The 21,074-nt window shown below is 36.5% G+C and overlaps 1 protein-coding gene across 6 annotated transcripts in view; it reads left to right on the forward strand.

Moving 5' to 3' along the window:
* Dzip3 (DAZ interacting zinc finger protein 3) overlaps nucleotides 1-21,074 on the forward strand; it is an 80,962-nt gene that overhangs the window by 3,677 nt on the left and 56,211 nt on the right. For 4 of the 6 annotated variants that reach the window (XM_045147297.1, XM_045147294.1, XM_045147296.1 and 1 more), the window contains exons 2-6: nucleotides 5,847-5,949; nucleotides 9,424-9,496; nucleotides 12,350-12,505; nucleotides 14,946-15,062; nucleotides 20,451-20,531. In XM_045147297.1, coding sequence (XP_045003232.1) covers nucleotides 5,918-5,949; nucleotides 9,424-9,496; nucleotides 12,350-12,505; nucleotides 14,946-15,062; nucleotides 20,451-20,531 — 459 coding nt within the window. In that variant the 5' untranslated portion in view covers nucleotides 5,847-5,917. The remainder of the gene's footprint in view (nucleotides 1-5,846; nucleotides 5,950-9,423; nucleotides 9,497-12,349; nucleotides 12,506-14,945; nucleotides 15,063-20,450; nucleotides 20,532-21,074) is intronic. The other 2 variants (XM_045147298.1, XM_045147295.1) reach the window with 1 other exon arrangement.

Genomic DNA, 21,074 nt, shown 5'->3' on the forward strand with positions numbered 1-21,074 from the left:
TGCCTATGTAAGTCCAGAAGTAGCTATCTAAAAACATCAACTCAGGCATTGCAGTGTATGCACTTGACAGTCTGAGTCAGGAGGAGCATGAGAGTGAGGCCAGCCTAGTGTGCATACCAACACTCTGTCTTAAGCAGATAAGGAAATAACTTCTTTTGACAAGATGCTAATTTTGCTGTAGGCAAGCATGTTTTCTGTATTGGTTGATTTGCAACAATGAAGCCAGGTGTATACATTCCAAGTCTTTTGCTTCCTAGTTTATTCTGCCAGGAAGTGTTAACAATCATCTTTGAAATGTGACAAGAGGTGAACGGGCATTTTTGGCGGGGAGGTGCAGAAAACGTCATCAAAATTTCTAATAACTTGCAAGAGTATTCCAAACCATAATCACATCTGTATCAGGTCTGATGTTGATTTGGTGGGACAATTAAAGTTTTGTCACTCTTATCTAATTCAGGTCATTTTTTGACCTTGCCAAGAAATTTAAGACTAAAATAGAAAATTAGAAAGCCCAAGTAATTAGTATATCCATTTTGGGGGGTAGGGAAGGAGGGGGAGAAAGAGCGAATGGGCATGGGCATATCACCTCTAGTCACTGCAAAGGAACTCTAGATGCATGCGCCACCTTGTGCATCTTGCTAATGTGGGTCCTGGGGAATTGAACCTGGGTCCTTTGGCTTTGTAGGCAAACACCTTAACTGTTAAGCCATCTCTTCATGTCTAGAATATTCATTCTTTTTTAAAAAATATTTTTTTGTTTATTTTTATTTATTTATTTGAGAGCAACAGAGAGAGAAAGGCAGAGAAAGACAGAGAGAGAGAGAATGGATGCGCCAGGGCTTCCCTAGGATATTCATTCTTAATACTGCTACTATAATATGTCTCTTGTTACTGAGTCAACCCGATTCAATCATCTTAGCCATTTTTTCTCCCTTTAAGGCCACTTATATGAAAAATTAATTTTTTTCAAAATACTGGAGCCACAGGAACACATATATAATGGACTTAATCTCCTCCCTGCATTCATATGTTGAAAATGCAGCTCTTCAATGTGATGTTATTAGGAAGTGGGGTCTTCGAGAGAGAAATCAGGTCATGGGGTGGCACTCCTTGAACCTCAGAAAAATTTTAACCCAAAGTCAGCAGGCTGCAATTCAGGTAAGGGCCCTCCTCAGGAGTGACTATTTCTGGCATCTTAAATCCTAAATTCCTGACCTCCAGCACTGAGAAATAAATTTCTGCCTTTTATAAGACATCTCGTCTATGGTTTTCATTATAGTAGCTTCAGTGATTAAGGCAATGCATCAAGAACAACCCAGGATGGCTGTTGCTGTTTGCCTAGCAGACATGGGATATCCCATAGGAAAATTTTTTGTTAGGAAGTCCAATCACAAAATATTTTCAGTATTCCTAGAACATATTTTCTTCAACTGTTTTCAAGTTCTGTATCTCTCCTTTCTCTGTTTTTAATGTTGAGACAAGGTCTCAGTTAGTTGCCCCGGCTAACCTTGAATTCTTGATAGTTCAGGCATTCTTTGAACTTGTGATCCTCCTGTCTCAGCCTTCAGAATAGCTGGAATTCTAGGCCTGTGCTATCAGGTTTGGCTGTTTTCAAGTCTGGGAGTGACCATAACACATTAGGAGTTATAGCAACTTTATTTGGTAAAATTTAGGTAATAATTTACAGTGTACAATCCTGGTGTATTTCTTATTTAGTACTGATCTAATACAGCCTTTTTAAACAGCTATCAGATAAAAATTTGTCAAGTTGCCCGTTCAAAATTATTTAATGAAGCCTGTTTGTAATAGCAAAATAATTTGAAAGAAGACAAACCCAGACACAATTGAAGTTTTTATCATCAGTGGTTGGCTAAAATGATACACAGATGCAGGAGTACAACAGTGCTGGTGTGGAAATGGAAGAGGTTGAATACACGCTGAATTCCTATTTGTACCATATATTAGGTCTTTAAAAATTATGCTATTAAATCTCATTGCCATTTGTTTCCAAACAGTAACATTTTCCTACAATGGTAGAGAAATACAGGAAAAGTGAACTAATTTTGGTATATTTTTAAGTAACTAGATGGTGATTAGGATGATGAAGATGGAGATAGGAAGAGTTTTTTTTTTTAATGTATTTATTTATTTATTAGACAGAAAATGGGCATGCCAAGACTTCTAGCAACTAAAAGCAAAGTCTAGATGGATGTGCCACCATATGCATCTAGTTTGCATGGGCTCTGGGGAGTTGCACCTGGGTCCATAGACTTCTCAGGCAAGTGCCTTAACCACTAAGCCATCTCTCCAGCCCAGGAACACTTTATTGTGCTTATTGTGTGTCTGATACTGTTTGTAACCTCATGAAGTAGGTACCATCCTCATCTCCATTTCTCAGATAAACTAAGGCACGCTGAATATTCATTTCAAAAAAATTTGAATAGCTAATGTTTTAGAGTATACCTGGGCATTCTTTAATGATTTCAAAGTTCTGTGCTCTTAAATATTAATGATATGAAGGGATAGGTAGCATTTCAATTAAACTGAAAATCCAGTGAGATGCTTTGCCATTTCACTTCTTGTAGGCATGTTCTGTAATACTGTTTATATATGCTATAGAATAATCAGAATTCTCTTATTTTTGACCCTCAGAATAACCTATTCCATGTGCACCAATTAAATTTCTTAATGCTTTGCTTTTAACACATTGGTTCTCAACCCAGGGCTATTTTGTGCTTCAGGTGACATTTCACAATCTCTAGGGATATATATGGTTGCCATGATAGAACTGAAAGATGGAAAAGCTGGTAAAAATATATAAGGTAATTTAATTTTGTCCTAAAGTATCTGCCTCAAAATTTTAATAGTATCACAACTGAAAAATTCTGGAATGAACATTCTCAATAAAATTATATCCCCCAAAACTATCAAGTGTATTACTTTGTTTTCAAGCTACTAGCCCAGAGAAAAATGTGGGCTCTACTTCATCTGTTTTCTACAGTAATACTTCTGTTATTCATTATGTTATCTGTAAGCTCCATAGTTGGCAAGGGTAGAAAATTCATGTGATGAGCCACTCACCCATTGAAATATGAACTTTATTGGCAAATTAGAGCCTCTTACTTGGTCAGGTAACTTGGTCAAGGTAAATATTTGTGTGGGGTTTTTTGTTTGTTTTTGCAAACATACCCATATTCATTTTAAGAAGGTGACTGAAATGCTGTAAGCAAAATGTTTGAATGATTAATGAATTATAAGAGTTGAATCTACTTTGTAAATAAATGTCTTTAAAATGGAAAACAATCTTTGGCAGCTGAAAAAGTTGAGTAGAATTGCAATAAATAAAAGGAAAAATGGGAACTGGTAGATGGCTTGGCTGTTAATTTGCTTTCCTGTGAAGCCTAAGAATGCATGTTTGAATCTCCTGTCCCACATAACAAGATACACAGTGACACAAGCATACAATATTGTACATTCACACAAGGGAGCATATGCTTCTGGAGTTCGTTCACAGCAGCTGAATGGCCCTGGCACGTGCTCTCCTACCCCCCTCTCTTTCTGTGTCTTTCTCTAAATTAAATGTGAAAAATAAGAAAAAGAAAAAAAAGGGAGCTGAGCAACCAATGGGAAGAATAAAGGTGTTTAACGGTTTTATCAAGATACGGATGGCAGCTTTTTATTTTGCTATGAGTAAAAAGTCTGCAGATAAAATCATTGATGGATAAGTTGTGTTATCAGTTGGCCGTGAACCTATTAAGCTTGTCCTCAAACGAAGGAAGCAGCAGGGACCTAAATAAGTTCTATGGAAAAACAGTTCCCCAGATTCAGGAAGGAAGGATAAATGTTGTTTCCTGTCAGCTGGGTTTCCTTCAACATCTAGAAGGTTAAAAACATTTGGATTTTTTTAAATGTATCTATAATTTTTATTACTGATCAAGAAAGTGAAGGGTACAAAACTTTCAAGCATTTAATATTCACTTAACTTTTAATAACTTTAAGCCTTGAGATTTAATCTTCCTGGTTATTATATGACTGCTTTATCATTTGTGGAAATGCTTCCTCAGTTCTTATTATTGATTCAGCTTTGCTGCTAGGTGCAACTGACTAGGTTGGCTTTTTAGGCTGGTGACTTCTTTGGGGCTGCTAGGCACGTAGGCCTTCCTCTTCAAGAGACTGTGGAGTGCTGCTGCTGTTTCTTGGCACTGGGTGTCATAGGTAGGAACATAGGTCTTGCAGGTACTCTATAGGACTCCTTATAGCCCTTATGCCAGAGTATTGTTGCCGACCTCCCTGTTCTGAATTCACTAATAAGAAAATAATAACTGAAAGGCGTGATTCAGGTCCTGAAGTTATTTCTGTCTTTGTGTAAACTTGGCTTTGAGGGGATCTTGAGGGGCTTCAACATGAAAACAGTATTTCTCAAATACCATCTGAATGCTTTATAGGTGACCTCCAGTTTATCATGGATTTTTTTTATTTGAGAAATGTGCTGAGTTTTCTTTTAGTAATGGCTTGTTGACGCTATACCATTATAATTTGTGTGTGTGTATCAAAATATTATGTTGGAGAAATTACTAGTCACTAATGCAAGCATTCTCAAGCACCCAATGAGACGTTATCCAGTCTTATATTTGGTAGCAAGGAAATTAATACACATTTATTTTACTTGCTGTGACTTTTCGTTGCCACATCACCTATCCCATTGTGCCAGAGTATTTAGCAACAATTTTACATCTGCCTGGTGTAACACTTCTGTGCCTACCACGGGGAGTGAGAAAGGGAAGACCGCCAAGTAGATGGTGCTGATCCTAGAGCCTTGAACATTCGGTAAATGACATCAACTGGCACTAATTTTGGAAGAATTGTTCTTGGAATAGAACTGAATACATAAATAAAGAGCCAACACTAATAATACAATCTCTTTTTAAAAACTTGTATGTTTTTACAAAGCATCCACAAAATTATTGCTGCTTGAGCCAAAAAGTATGCAAGAACCTGTCATATCCACCCTTTCCTATTTTAGAGAGCTGCACAGTCATGGGATGTTGCACTTTCAACACTGAAAGGAAGCAAAATAGTTATTGCTATTATATTACTGATAAACCTTTATGGGAAGCCACTAAGCAGTATGTACCAAAATGTTTAAAACAATAGTGACACAACAATTCTAACTGAATTTATTGGAAGAAAATACAATAAATATAGAAAAAATGTTATAGGTCAGTCAAGTTTAGATATTATTTATAATGTAAAAAATGGGAAATCTAATTGTATAATTATGAAAATGATAAAAAAATTAATCAGATGCTGGCACTGGTGCCATAGGCCTGTAATACTAGGTACTGTAGAGGCTGTGGAAGTTGGATACAAGTTTCATTTGAACCTCGGCTACAGAATAAGCTCAAGGCCAGATTAGGCAATTTACAAGACCCTGTCTTGACACTTAGGCTTTATCGTTGCAGACAGGGACAGAGCTCCAGGAGGTAGCATACGGGATGTCTTGTCTTAGCCCCAGTATGGGCGGGGGCGGGGGGGGGGGCAACAAAAAGTAAGCAACCAACAGGTGCTTAGCCACTGAGATCTGAGAATGATTACTGGGAGCCTAAAATGCCATGCATATTCTTTGGGTACAACGTTCACGGATGAGAAATCCCCAACATTTTTTCTGCAATATGTTCATAAATTAATAAAGTATACCTATGTCTGGAAAATTAAATTATAGACAGTGCTTTTTTGGATGTTGAAACTATATAGCAACTGAAGTTTTTAAAGTAATCAACATGCTTTTTTATATTAGGGTGAAAAAAAACTTTAATGTGTCATTAAAAATACTGTTTTTATTACAGCTTTAAATGGTAGTAATAAAAGTTATCTTGCAAGCAGTTGGAATAAAACTTGTAAAGGAGCATTGTACAACATGGATTCTCTACCTGAAGAGTTTTTTGTGAGGTAAGGAATATTTAATAAAAATCCAATTGCAATTTGTTATACCACGTTAGTCTTTTGCACAGAACTTGGTAAAACTTGTGAATGAAAATCACTAACCTGAAAACGAATTAGCAACTTTGACTACTAGAAAATGTAAACTGGGTGAAATCTGATTTAAGAAAATTTTCCTAGGGATTCTTCCCTGGCTATAAAGCTAATATTTGAATAGTGTACCACAATTTGGACATTCTTACCAAAATAGTGTTTTGGCGGTCACATAGAGTTCTCAGGTATAAGGCATTTTTTTTTTTTTTTTCAAGGTAGGGTCTCACTCTAGCTCAGGCTGACCTGGAATTCACTATGGAGTCCCAGGGTGGCCTCAAACTCAGGGTGATCCTCCTACCTCTGCCTCCCGAGTGCTGGGATTAAAGGCGTGTGCCACCACGCCTGGCTGAAACCTTATTTAAAAAGATTTTTTATTGTTAGTTTTTATTTATTTGAGAGCAACAGACAGAGAAAGAAAGAGGCATAGAGAGAGAGAGAGAATGGGCATGCCAGGGCTTCCAGCCACTGCAAACATACTCCAGATGCGTGCGTCCCCTTGTGCATCTGGCTAACATGGGTCCTAGGGAATCGAGCCTCAAATTGGGGTTCTTAGGCTTCAAAGGCAAGTGCTTAACTGCTAAGCCATCTCTCCAGCCCTGAAAGAAACCTTTTTATACCTAGAGCTTACGCAGTACTAGGAAGATACATAAAAAGCGTGTCTGTAGACAAAGCATGCAAGTGTAATGCTGCAGATGTGGTGGCTCTGTGGAATAATAGTCCAGGCAGGAGGTTGAGTTTCCACAAAGTGGTATTTTAATCGATTTTTTTTGTTTGTTTTTTTGTTTTTTCGAGGTAGGGTCTCACACTAGTCCAGGTTGACCTGGAATTCACTCTGTCGTCTCAGGGTGGTCTTGAACTCACAGTGATCCTCCTAACTCTGCCTCCCGAGTGCTGGGATTAAAGGCGTGTGCCACCACGCCCGGCTCGAATCTTTAAAATTATTATTATTATTACTTTTTTTGCAAAGATTGTAGTCTTATTTCCCCTCTACCGTGGCTTCAGTTTCCCTGAGTGCTCAGTGGGCTTGCTGGTGAACTGAACTTTGAAAAGATGAGAAGCATTTTGATGAGTGTAGGTGCAAAGAAGATAGATGGTCATTTGATTAGAAAGCAGTGAAAAGAAGTACTTGAGGCCCAAACATGATTGCATGTGCCTTGATTCTTAGCTACTCAGGAGTCTGAGATAGGAGGTTGTCGAGTTCACGGTCACCCTAGACAAGTTCTGTCTCAAAATAGTAAAAGAGATTGGGCAGATAGCTCTTTCTGTAGTGGGTCTAAGGTCTAGCATCCGTTCCCAGTGTCAAATGTTTGAGAGACACATAGTATAATAAAAGTTAGAAAATAAAACGTACCTAAGAACTTTTAAAGTATTTAGTACTTCTTGGGTAAGATTAACACTTTTTAAGGTTTAGCTTTATTTTGTGTAAAAGAGATAAGATTTAGTTGGAGTTACACATCAAGATTTTCTATGGAGTCTATGGAAAATATAGCAGCTCATGATACTTGAAACAGTTTAAGGAGTGAATGCTCATAAAATGGGGTTAGCAGATAGGGTATACATCTGTGAGCCTTTTGTTAATCCCTCAATCCTTGAAAGGCTTCAGAATACCTCAGCAGTACTTTTTTCCCCAGTAATTTGTTGGTAACAGAAGGTGGTCATGGGACTTAGAAGTAGAGGAAGATAGTTAATACATTTGTCAGTGACATGACTAAGTGTACTGAGAGTTATGCATTGAAATGGCTGTCTGTGTTCTCTGACACTAGCTCATATACACACATAATAAATGGTTGTCCAACGCATGCACTGATGTAAAGTAAACAGTATTTATAAAATATAATTCGTTGTTCATCAGTGTTTCTCACCTCAGTATCATGTGCTACTCTACAGAATTAGTAACATATCAATTACATATGATCCCATATCATGGCTTCCCCCCATATGATGGTACAAAAGCAATTTTATAATTACACCTTTAAGTTTGTTACATAACATTGCATATGTTCACATTTGAGTCAATATTAAAAGTAAATCTGTCAAGTTACTGTTACCAAAACAGTCAACAGTTTGTAAATATATTCTCCCTCAACTAAAAATGATTTGAGGGCTAGAGAGATGGCTTAGCAGTTAAGGTATTTGCCTGTGCAGTGGAAGGACCCAGGTTTGATTTCCCAGGATCCATGTAAGCCAGATGCACAAGGGGCACATGTGTCTGGAGTCCATTTGCAGTGCCTAGAGGCTCTGGTGTGCCTATTCCCTATCTGTCTCTCTTCTCTCTATCTCTCTCTGCTTGCAAATAAATAAATTAAATAATAAAAAAAGAAATTGTTAAAAAAAACAATTTGAGCTTGTTAGCTCTAGTACTACAGAGGCTGAGGTAGGAAGATTACCATGAGTTCAAGGCCACCCTGGGACTATAGAGTAAGTTCAGTTCAGCCTGGCCTAGAGGGAGACTTTGCCTTGAAAAAAAAAGAAACCCTATTAATTAATTAATTAAAAAATGTTTTGGAAAACCAGGCAATTTTAAGTCTAGGATCTCTAAATGCAAAATAAAGTGATCTGTTTGTGAGCTTGGTGCTTTATGCCTGTTCCCTTAGTACTCAGAAGGCTGAGGTAGGAGGATTAAAAGTTCTTGGCTAGCTTAGGATACATAGCAAGACTGTTTCAGCTAAGGTATGCATGCGCATATGTGCATATACACATACAAAAGTATGTGTGAATTTTTTTATCCTTTATTATTTTCATGCAAACATAAGCAAGGTTTTCAAAGACACTTATTGATGTGGGTATGTATATTATAGGCATCTGTGTTTAGATATTTACTCCTCACATACGGGCTTGTGGAGACTAGAGGAAGATGTCTTCTGCCTTTATTTCCCTAATAGCCTTAAGTGTATGATTCTTTCGGTTTGACTGGTTGACTAGAGAGCCCCTGTCATCCTCCTATCTCTGCCCCCATTAGTGCTAGGGCTGCAGGCATATGCGGCCGTGCCGTTCCAGGGTCTTCACATGGGTGCTGGGGGTTGAACTCCAGACCTTGTGCTTGGGTTGCAGATGCTCTTACCACTGAGCAATCTCCAGCATGCCCAGTGGCCATCTTACTTTGCCTTGTGACAATAGTATAAGGTTTTATACTCATTGTTTTTGTGCTTCTGTTAAACATGCAAAACATTCATCAGCTTGCTTTTTACTTTCCAGTCCTCAAGATCTTAGCATAACTTATGTTCTTTATTGGAACCTCTAAAGGCCTATTCCCATTATCAGTCCTTCACACAGATTTGTGACAGCTCTGAAGCTTTCAGATAAAAATTCAAGTCTTAGATTCTACCCTTCTACAGGCTGTGATCTTTGTGAGGCGATCCTCTTAATACACATCTATTTTTTCATTTCAAGTAGTGATCCTGCTGTGGAGGACCAGGCCCAGGAAGACACTGACAGCAATGTAGAAAAACCAACCATTTCACTGGTAAGAAAAAACTTAATTTTCATTCACTTAGTAAATTAATAATTGGTTATTATATATGAAGTCATAATGTTAAAACTAGTTTATTAAAATTTTTAGTTTATTCTATGTAAACATTTAAATTGGTCAAAATTTAAAATTTCTTGGATAATTGCTACTGCATGTCATGGTTATCCTAAACAGAAGTTTTCAGCAATAGTTAAATTTGAACTGGCTCACATAGAAACTTCTTAACAGTTTTTTTAAAAGATCTATTTTTCTTTTTTCTTCTTTGCAGTATGGGGTACACCCATAGTATGCAAGCACCCCGCCACTGAGCAACATCCCCAGACCCTTTTCTTTGTCTTTTGAAAGAACAGTTCAACAAAACCAAGCTGCAAACAATTGTGCATACTAAGAAAACACACAGATACAGATTTTTTTACTAAGTTTGATTGAATTATTACTAAAGTTAATTTTTTCCTTTTACTGTCTTTACTATTAGATCTTCTAGGTGAATAATATGAATTATACATTAATAAAAGATTTTTATTACTGATGGCAATATTCTTTTGGTGAGTTAAAATCCTTCTAGAGGGTATGGGAGTAGTCATTGGTTAAGAGCATTTGCTACACAAGCGTAAGGGCCTGATTCATGCCAAGCTCAATTCCTAGCACCCATATAACTGATGGGTATTGCCACACACACTGGCAACCCCAGTCCTGTAGGAAACAAAGACAGAAGACTCACTGGAGCTAGCTGACCTAGAAACTGGCAGCCCTGGGTTCAGTGAGAGGCCAGTTCGAGGCGATATGTGGGCGAGTATTAGAAGCAGCATCTGGTCTTCCCTAACCACTGCGCACACACACATACTTCTATGAATATGATACACTTAATAAAAGATTGCTCTGACATTTGTTTTGCTTTTGTTGGTAAAATTTTACTTTCAACATAGCTTTTCCCCCACATAGTTTTATGTGGTTGATAGCCACATATTTAAAAAAATTTGAAATGTTCTGCAGTAACTTACAAGGAAAAATGAAATAGTCATAATACTTACCTATATAAGTTTGTCACTAGAATATGTTTCAGAATAAATGTACATAAGGCTGTATATTTGGCAGGAACCATAAGGATTAGATCCAGAAAATGCATTTCTAGACATAAAAACTGGAATATTTTTTAAAAAGAAGAAAGGTAGACCCTCTAACCTGTTTGATTTAGATGTTAAACTAATTTTGTAAAACTGGATCAGGGGTAAAATATTTTGACAACTAATTTAAAAATATTAAAATAAAAGGTAAATAGTTGACTTAATTGAAATTTATATTTCCTCAAATATTTATTCATCTATAATCATATTTGTGTGTAAATTTTTTATACTATCAAATTTTCTAGTATCTTACTTTTGGTTTGAAGTAAATGTCATACAGACAATAATTATGCTTAAGTTTTTTCTATTTTGTGGAATTTTTATCTATTTGAAAAACTTCAAGTCTGTAAGAAGTACCTGTATACTTTTCATAGAGACTTAGCTAAGTTTTAAACTTTTTTCTAAGATTTTGGATATAATTTTCATGTATGAAGTACTGTAAAATAGAAGGTAGAGTGGTTGAAATGGAAAGGAGTCGAAGAACAATTTTGAGACTCAACCCAGGATGTGAGAGTAGATAGTTCTGCAGTAAGTTTTATTAATTTGTAATTATCTTCCTGTGCAGTTCTTGGTCTGTCAGAGACAGGAGAGTCACACGCTGCATACTTAGGTATATTTAGCAGCTCCAGTTCTATGTGGTTTCTATAATTGGCTGTTGATTGTGGCTTTTAGAAATCAACTCATTTATATTGTCAGTTTCTTAAAATATTTTATTTATTTACTTGACAGAGAGGAGAGAGAGAGAGGATGGATACACCAGGGCCTCCAGCCACTGTAAAGAAACCCCAGAAGTATACTCTACCTTGTGCATCTGGGTACTGAGTAATCAAACTCGTGTCCTTTGGCTTTGCTAGCAAGCAGGTTAACCATGAACCCCTTGATTGTCAGCTTAGCATGGAATCATCTTGAGAGATTATATTGGGAATGGGGTCCTGAGCCATATAGCAAGCAGAGACTGGGCTGAGCAACAGCATTCACGTCCTCTCCTCCTTCACTTTGCTTACTGTAACCCATCGCTTCGAGCTCCTGCTGCCATGCCCTCCCCGCTGTGAAGGAGCGCCACCTAGAACTGTAGCCTGAAATAAGACCTTCGTCCTTCAAACTGTTTAAAAATTTTTATTCAGGTATTTGGTCCCAGCAATGAAAAGATAACTAATTCCCAACTACAATGCCAGAGGCCCAGAGTATCTTGTGAATATTTGAAGAAAACTCATCCATCTATTACAGTACCTCTACCTATCTCTCTTCTCTAGTAGCTCCTCTTAACTAATGCTAATAGGCAGTCCATCAGGACTTGGCTCCATAGTTAATCATTAACCATCAGTGATGGCCATGTCAGGTCTGTAAAAATCAGTTATGAAAGTCTTGAGATTATTGCTGTTTGTTTACTCAGTTCTGCCTGAACTGACATGCATCATTCTACTTTTGTTTGCAATTTAAACTTAAACCTTTAGTTTGAAATCACTAATGGCTTATCAGCTGAAACATCACATAATTTTAAAAGTAATTGCAGTTTTATTCTTATGATGAGTTATGTATGAAATATATTTTCCCTGGGAACAAGGAAAATGTTTTATCCTTACATACATTTTACAGTGCTGTCATTGATCTATCAGCGTCACAGGAACTATGTCCCCTTCTTTAGTACTTTTATTGGTTTTACCACTGTAGTAGATGATGCTACGTATAATCATGTGTATTTTGTACAATAAATGTCTTATAGGACAAACAGAAAAAGGAAATACCTACTGATCTCGAGCCTGTTAACCTACTACTAGAAGTGAAGAAGTTACTAAATGCAGTTACTACTCTACCAAAAGGTGTGACTCCTCATGTCAGAAAGTTTGTACAAGAAGATTTTTCCTTCCAGAATATGCAGGTAACATTGTTATGTGTCTTTCATGCAGCTGTGCTGATATGTATGTCATTATTTTTAACCATGTTTTAAAGCTAAGGTCTTAAAGTCTCCATTTTATTTTTTAAAGGGTTTCTGTGTCATCCTTGACTATAGACTTTAGTTAATTAAATAAAGCTGTTAATAACATTTGTATACATATAGTAGGCACATGAGTTTGTAGCTATATACTATAAAATTTAGTGTTCATTTCTGTTAACAAATAACCCATAATTGTTTCATTTCTGGGCAAGGAGCTACTTTTGGATACATGGGTTGCTTTAAAGAAATACTCCTCTGTAAAAATTTGGAAAAACTAGACAAATCTTTTTTTTTTTTTTCTGGTAGAATACTTAATTCTACTCGTTAAGAAGGATCTAGCTCTTTCCCTTATACAACAGATACTATCAGTGCTCTGCCCATAGTCCTAAGACCCTGTGTTTTCAGTATGCTTTGGACAATTTCCAGTTTTGCTACATCAAGCTTTGGGCTATATTATTCCTGGAGTTCAGAAGTCCAAAGTAGTTAATATTCCCTCTCACCACAGAAAATAATCAGTGTCAGTTTTGAGAGTTATAAGTACCTCTTCATTTCCCCTGAGTCAGATAATAGTAACTTTGTTAGTTTTCCAGATCTCGGTTTTCCATTATGGGTATTGAATTTACTCGCATACCCTTCAATTTAAAGCCTGCTCTCCCTTGTCCGCATTGCTTCTCCACTGTCCTTCTGCCGTCCTGTACACCTGTTTACAACCCTGGAATAAGTTACTTGCATTCACATCTTTTAGTCGTCTACTTCCTATGGAACTAAACCAGTCTTAACCAAAAGAATAGGATGCTAACCTCTTTTTAACCTTTACAGATTTTTCAATCTAGTTTTGAAAATGTTAGCCATGTATATGACACATTTTGATTGCATTCATCCCATATTACCCTCTTGTGTTTCCCTCCCACTCCTGCTGAATCTCTTTTCAACTAGGCCCCTTCTACTTTGACATCTTTTTCTTTCTTGAGAAGCCATGTGCTCTAGTTTTCCTAAACTTCTATACTTGTGCTTGAAGTTCTACAATGGTTCTCAGCTGAAATTCAGTACAGCATTTGCTTTAAGGTGAAAGGTGGTATTAAAAGTGATTCACATTTTCAGTGTCTTGGCAGCTTTTCTTACTTAGAGATAAATGGCTTTTATATTTTATATCATGTTTTAAGTTTTCTTTTGTAGGATTGTTCTGAAATTATGCTTACAAGCACACCTCTTCTCCTATATGCTCACACACACACATACATACATATATATATAATACATACATATATATATAATATATAATATATTTATACATAAGTCTATTTTAATTCAAGGCATAATGCTGAACAAGTGGATGAATGTATTATTAGTTCCGGTGATAGTTTTTGAAAAAATATTAATTTGGAAACTCAGTTTGTAGACAACATTTCAAAGCATGGTAGTATTTTATCTAATCAATATATGTTCATAGAGAAGAGGTTCCTTAGATTGACTGCTGCGGAGACTGAAAGAATCTACTTAGTAACAAAAAAAAAGAAAAATAATGTAATGAAAATCAAGCTAAAAATTTCTAGATTAAACTTTCCACACAGATTATATATCACTAGACAGATGTTAAAATTTAAGCCAAATACCTATGGCTACAGAGCACTGAGCAGGGAATCGGCACAAAAGAGATAGTCCTTCCTTTTATTTTATTCATGTAAATAGCAAATTATGGTATGGGATAACGTATATTTAGCTCATTTGGAGAATATGGCCATAAGATGGCTTGCCTGAGTGTTAATATTATTGCTTGTATTGTTCACCCTAAGTCATGTCTGGAAGAAATATGTTACCAGTGCTGGAAAGTTGAAGAGATGAAAGGGGTGAGGAAACTTTTCCTCTGTAGTAAGCCGGTGTAGTGGTGATTGTTGCCAGCCTCTTACTTTAAAGGGTAAAGAATGCTATTATTTTATTTATGTTTTAGTGTTTTCAGGAAATAGCTACAGAGGAGATTTATCATACTGCTTCAAAACTAGCAAACATGAAAGCACTGTATATTGATGAGGTAGATTTTTTAAAGTATTTTATTATTTCTTTGAGAGGAAGGGGCACCGGGGACAGAGACAGAGAATGAGAATGGGTGTGCCAGGACCTTCAGTCACTGTAAACAAACTCCATATGCATGTACTACCTTGTACATCTGGCTTACCTGGGTCCTGGAGAATCAAACCTGGGTCCTTTGGCTTTGCAGACAAGAGTCTTAACCACTAAGCCATTTCTCCAGCCTAATGAGGTAGATGTTTTAAAAAGAACATCTTCATGTCTGTTTCCCAAGTTTTGTACAAGGAACATGCAATGTTTTGTGTAATATTTTTATGTTATAACTTAAAGAAACTTTTAACTCAATTGTTTTCCACAGAGAGAAGTTGCAGCTAACAGCCAGAATGGGGAGGAAATTGTTCCTGCTTTAACATTACGTTTTTTGATCACACAACTAGAAACAGCACTTCGGAATATTCAAGCCACTAATTATACTGTAAGTGGTTTTGCTTTTGAAAGTTTGAAATGAATGACCTTGACAGGTATTTTTAATGGGTGAAATACCTTTGCATACCTGTCTGTCTTTTACATTTTTACTTCTTGATGAGGGTATGCAGGTATGTATTGCCTTCCTATGTCTTAGCCTTTCTTATGAAACTGAATTTCTACAATGAAATTATTCTAATCTCCTTTCCTACCAACAGCTTATTTATCTTAGATTAAGAGAAACTTTAATTAGTGAAAATAGTCTTTCTGACTTAGAAGTACTCATAAACATAAAAAAATAAGTCTGATATACAAATATAAGTGTATACAGAATCCAAAAACATTGAGCATTGCAATCTTAATAAACAGAGTAGAATGGTGGTCATCATAGCTGGAGTGGGGACAGAGCTGAGATATTGGGGAAAGGATACAGTTAAGTAGGAGGAAACAGTGCAGAGAGGTTTATTATATAGTATGCTGACTATAGAATAACAGTTTTTATATTATTGAATGTAAATATAAAATATAACTGTAAATATAAATATCACATGCTGAGTAGGTTGTAAGTCTCTTTAACATAAAAAAACTATGTGAGGCCAAGTATATATTAATGAGCTTGGTTAATTCATTCTACAGTGTGTATGTACTTCAAAACATTATGTTATATATGAGAAACATATATACATATGTCAGTTAAAAAATCCAGAAATGAAGTCTTTTACCCTAACTTACTTGCATTTCTTTCTTCTAATGTTTTTGTATTTGTAAAAGTTGCAATTTCAATCATAGGTAAAGTTGACAAAGTATATTTGCTAATTAACAAATGAAACAAACAGAAAAAAGAACTAAGAAAAAAATGCAGGGCTGGAGAGATGGCTTAGAGGTTAAGCACTTGCCTGTGAAGCCTAAGGACTTTGGCTCAAGGCTTGACTTCCCCAGGACCCATGTAAGCCAGATACACAAGGGGGCCCATGTGTCTGGAGTTCTTTTTCAGTGGCTGGAGGCCCTGGTGTGCCAATTCTCTATCTACCTTCCTCTTTCTCTGTCTGTCTGTCATTCTCAAATAAATTAAAAAAAAAATTTTAATGCACAAAACTCAGGACCAGTGAAATAGTCCAATATAAAGAAATTATAACATGGATAAGTAAACTAAATGAAGCTTTACATATATGTAGAAGAAGATGGATTATGATTGTTTTTAGCATACTAGTCAACATAAATGCTAGTGTAAGAGGCTGGAGAGAGATTGCTCACTAGTTAAAGGTGTTTACTTGTGGAGCCTGATGGCCTGTGTTCAATTCCCCAATACCCGTGTAGAACTGGATGCACGGGGTAGCACCTGCATCTGGACTTCATATGTAATGGTGAGAGGCCTTGGTGTGCCCATACTTGCTCAGTGTCTCCACTCTGCCTATTTCTTTCTGTCTCTGTCTTTCTCAAATAAATGCATAAAAATACTTTTTAGAAAAAGGTAGCATAGAACTCTAAGTCTCATAATTATGTGGGAGGAGTTTGATAGTAATCTATATTTAGAATACCCTATGATTTTGAGTACTAATGAGTGATATATTATACTCTGATGTTCTAAAATGTTTCAGAAAAGGGAATGTATAACTGAAAGCCTCTGTCATTTCTTCATACCCCAATTGGCAAGGATGATTCCAAGCACTTGGCCCAGGCAGATGCAGAGATGTTGGCAACTACACGTAACCCTTCTTCAACTCACTGCTGCTTAGTGCAAGGTAGTTCAACCCAGACTTGATGGGTTATAGGGACAGGGAGAACCATTTGGGTAAAGGCCCATGACAATTTCAGTTTTGTTCATAAGGGCTTCCAAGAGATGGAGCTCTTCTATTTCTTAGTCTAAGATATCTGTGAAGCAGTGCCTAAGAAAAGATGACTAAGCAATGGGCATCTGTTGATGTTGATTATATACTGATTTATTTTGCCAACTTGACATCTGGTCAAAGAGAAATAGCAAGTATGCAGTATATTAAAAGTTCTTGGGATAACCAGATCCAAGTGTCCTTTGAAAGGATTATCTCATTCTTCACAAATATAGCCTGGGTATCATGGTACATACCTATAATTAGAGCACTTGGGAGGTTGAGGCAGAAGGGTCTATAGAAATTTTGAGCTAGCCGGGGCCAGATAGATCACACACACACACATACACACACACACAGAGAGACACAGACAAAAGGATGTATACCACTGGTCATAGGAAGTGTACTAGGTGAGTGAATTATTTAGCTCACTATAAAATGGAATCAGGGTTCCCTGGAAAAAAAGAACAAGTTAGTGTTAAGTATACATTTCAGAGATAGACATATTTGTTCTCAGTGGACTAAATTTACAAAAACCGTATGGGTTTCTACCTTAAGATCCCATCTCTACAGACAGTGGCATAGTTTAAAGCATAAACCCAAAACTAGATATCTGAGGGCTGGAGAGATTGCTCAGTGGTTAAGGCACTTGCCTACAAAGCCTAACAACCTGGGTTCGATTCCCCAGTACCCATGTAAAGCCATATACACAAATGATGCATACGTTTAGAGTTCATTTACAATGGCTAGAGGTCCTGGTGCACCCAAACTCACTTTCTCTCTCTCCATCTCTCCCTTTTACTTTCTTCTGTATATCTGTACCTCTCTGCTTGCAAATAAATAAAATATTTAAAAAACAAGAACACACATACACAAAAGAAAAATAAAACTAGATATCTGTTTGTACATACACACTTAACATGATACATTATTTGGAATGAGCTTTTGTGATGAAGAAATTGAGAAATCTCATGATCAGCTTGCTACAAACTAGAAACCTAGGAAAGCCAATAGTGTAATTCAGCCAGATTTCAAAGCTTCAAGCAAAGGAACCAGTGGTATAGATCCCAATATCAGGGTAAAAATTGAGATGATATATCATCTACATGTATTATATATATGGTATATATTATATATACCAAACAGGTGGATTGGAAGCAAATAGTACCACATCCTTCCTTCCTCTGCTTTTCATTATACTTAAGTCCTCAATGAATTGGAAACTGCCCTCCCACATTCAGGTGACCAGTGTGCCATACTGAGTCCACCAGTTCAAATGCTGTACTGTCCCAAGGCATACCCAGAAATAATGGTTCATCTGGGTAAACAAGCCAGTTAAATTGATATATAAAATTAACTATCACAGACTGAAGGCAAATTTTTGTTTGTTTGGTTGGTTTTTGGTTTTTTGAGGTAGGGTCTCATTCTAGACCAGACTGACCTGGAATTCACTCTGTATTCTCAGGGTGGCCTCGAACTCACGGCGATCCTCCTACCTCTGCCTCGCGAGTGCTGGGATTAAAGGCGTGTGCCACCACACCCAGCAAATTATTTTTATGAATACTTTTTAATGTTTTCTTATTGATGATTTTATAGATTCACAAAACTACAACTGTGTGGTATAAAAGTGAAGTCTTGGGATGGAGAGATGGTTTTAGCAGTTAAGGCACTTGCCTGAAAAGCCAAAGGACCCAAGTTCTATTCCCCAGGACCGACATAAGCCAGATGCACAAGGTGGTGCATGTGTCTGGAGGTCATTTACAATGGCTAGAGGCCCTGACCTGCCCATTCTCTCTTTATCTTTCTTTCCACCTTTCTCTTTCTCTCTCAAATAAATAAATGAAAATAAAATATACAGAAAAATCTTTTTTTAAAAAAGTGAAGTCTTGGTGTGCCTTATACTTATGGGACTAAAATATATTATGAAATTCAGTGGAAGTGGAAGGATCATTTGAGTTGCCCAAGTTTTCTACCAGCCTGAGCCACATAGTGAGATCCTGTCTCAATCTGCTCACCCTTCATACTCAGTAGCCAATGTGCATATTCTGATGGCTTATCCAAAACATTTTTTAATAAATGTACTGTTTAAATATTTCTAATTATACCAAATACTGTACCTTAAAAAAAAAGAAATTCAGAATATTAGCAAGGGTACAATAGATGTTGTGGCCTATGACCTCCAACCACTCTTGTAGTCAGAAGTTTTCTAGAAGAACAAAACTCAGAATGTAGTAATACTCATGGCAAAGACACATTTACTATGAAGTGATATAGTGAAACTGTATAGCAGATTGTAAGGGGTGCACACTCAGAATCTGAAGGAATGCATCTATAGACTTTGGATGTTTTGCCCCACTCATGATGAATTACACAGAGCAAATGCCCTCTCCTCTTTCAGCAACAGGATTTGAGCAGAATATATCTTTCTGTCCAGGAGAGACACAATATGTCACATTTGCATTGAGATTGCTTAGGTAGGATATCCTTTAATTGGTATGCATCAGAATTACAGATCCCTAGGAGACTAAGAGGTTCACCAAAAAAAATCTTTCCATCAATAATCTAGGAACAAAGAGCCACTTTCATCATATAGAGAATAGTGGAAACACTACTGAAACCCAAATTCTCAGATACCAGCCATGAATTAACCTTGTAAGCAGGCTTAATTAAGCATACCAGTCTCAGGCGAGCTATGTTAACCCTCTTATGCATGGGTGTGCATGATTCCATACTATATTATCATGAGTGTATATTTCATAATTGAGATAAAAATACTGTTCTGGGGCTGGAGAGATGGCTTAGCGGTTAAGCGCTTGCCTGTGAAGTCTAAGGACCCCGGTTCGAGGCTCGGTTCCCCAGGTCCCATGTTAGCCAGATGCACAAGGGGGCGCACGCGTCTGGAGTTCATTTGCAGAGGCTGGAAGCCCTGGCGTGCCCATTCTCTCTCTCTCTCCCTCTACGTGTCTCTCTGTGTCTGTCGCTCTCAAATAAATTTAAAAAAAAAAAATACTGTTCTGTCATCACAAAACTCTCCCATGCTACTTTCATAGTCATACCAACCTTCCTCCCCCTTCTAAGTTTCTTAATCCTTCATTTTCTTCATCTCTGTAGAATTGCCTAAACCATATTTAAAGGGAAGAAATACTTGTGTACTAATAGTATATTGAAGGAATAAGTTTTATGTTTTTACTATTGAACAAAACCCAAATGTATAAAGATTTTAATGTGTGATCACTGTATTAAGGTGGATACTTGGATGCTCATATTATTATTTCAAGTGCTCTTGAAACCCAAAATATTATATGATAGGAGAAGAAAAACATTTCTTTTAGTTGCATGTAATAAATTTTGATGGAATTCACTTTTACATTCATTAGTTAAATTCCTTTTATTGGTCATTTTATCAAATGCATCTGTCATGCTTCTATAGTTATTAGTAAATGATTGGTAATAAGATGAAAATTTTCATTAATTTTAATAACTATTAAAATGGTCTAGGATACTTAATGCCACTGTTAAACTGATAAGTAGTTTGGAATATATAACGAATTAATACTTGTTTTTCTTTGTAGGCACACCAAATTAATATTGGTTATTACTTGACGTTGCTGTTTTTATACGGAGTAGCACTTACTGAAAGAGGAAAAAAAGAGGTGTGTGGCATGTATGACTTACTATAAAGCTTTTTACACACTGACTTCATTGTAGCGAATTAAAATGCTGATTATTTTCAAAAAGTTTCTCTAGACATTGAAACTACCCTTTAACTTTACCTTCATATAATCATGTTGCAGATTGATTACGTTGAAAATTCACATTGTGAAACTAAAAGTACAGAGGAGGTTGTTAGTACTTAGAGTTTACTTAAACGTTCTCTTTATCATTTCAGTAATTATCACTTGTATAATACAGAAGCCTTGCTGAGCTTACGTATATGGTGCACATTCATCTAGTACAATGTAGAACTTTCTCATTCCTATTCTTTTTGTGAAATAGTTTTATCACAGAATTGTGTGTGTGTGTGTGTGTGTGTGTGTGTGTGTATGTTGAAATGAAATTCAAATAAAAATTCAGCAGTTATAAGAAACTTTGAAAGATACATTTGAATTATTTTCCTTGATTTTTAATGTTTTTTATTCTTTTTTAAAATTTTTTTGTTATTATTTTTTTTTTTGTTTGAGAGCAACAGACACAGA

The sequence above is a fragment of the Jaculus jaculus genome, chromosome 4 (assembly GCF_020740685.1).
Source record: "Jaculus jaculus isolate mJacJac1 chromosome 4, mJacJac1.mat.Y.cur, whole genome shotgun sequence".
Lineage (NCBI taxonomy): Eukaryota > Metazoa > Chordata > Mammalia > Rodentia > Dipodidae > Jaculus > Jaculus jaculus.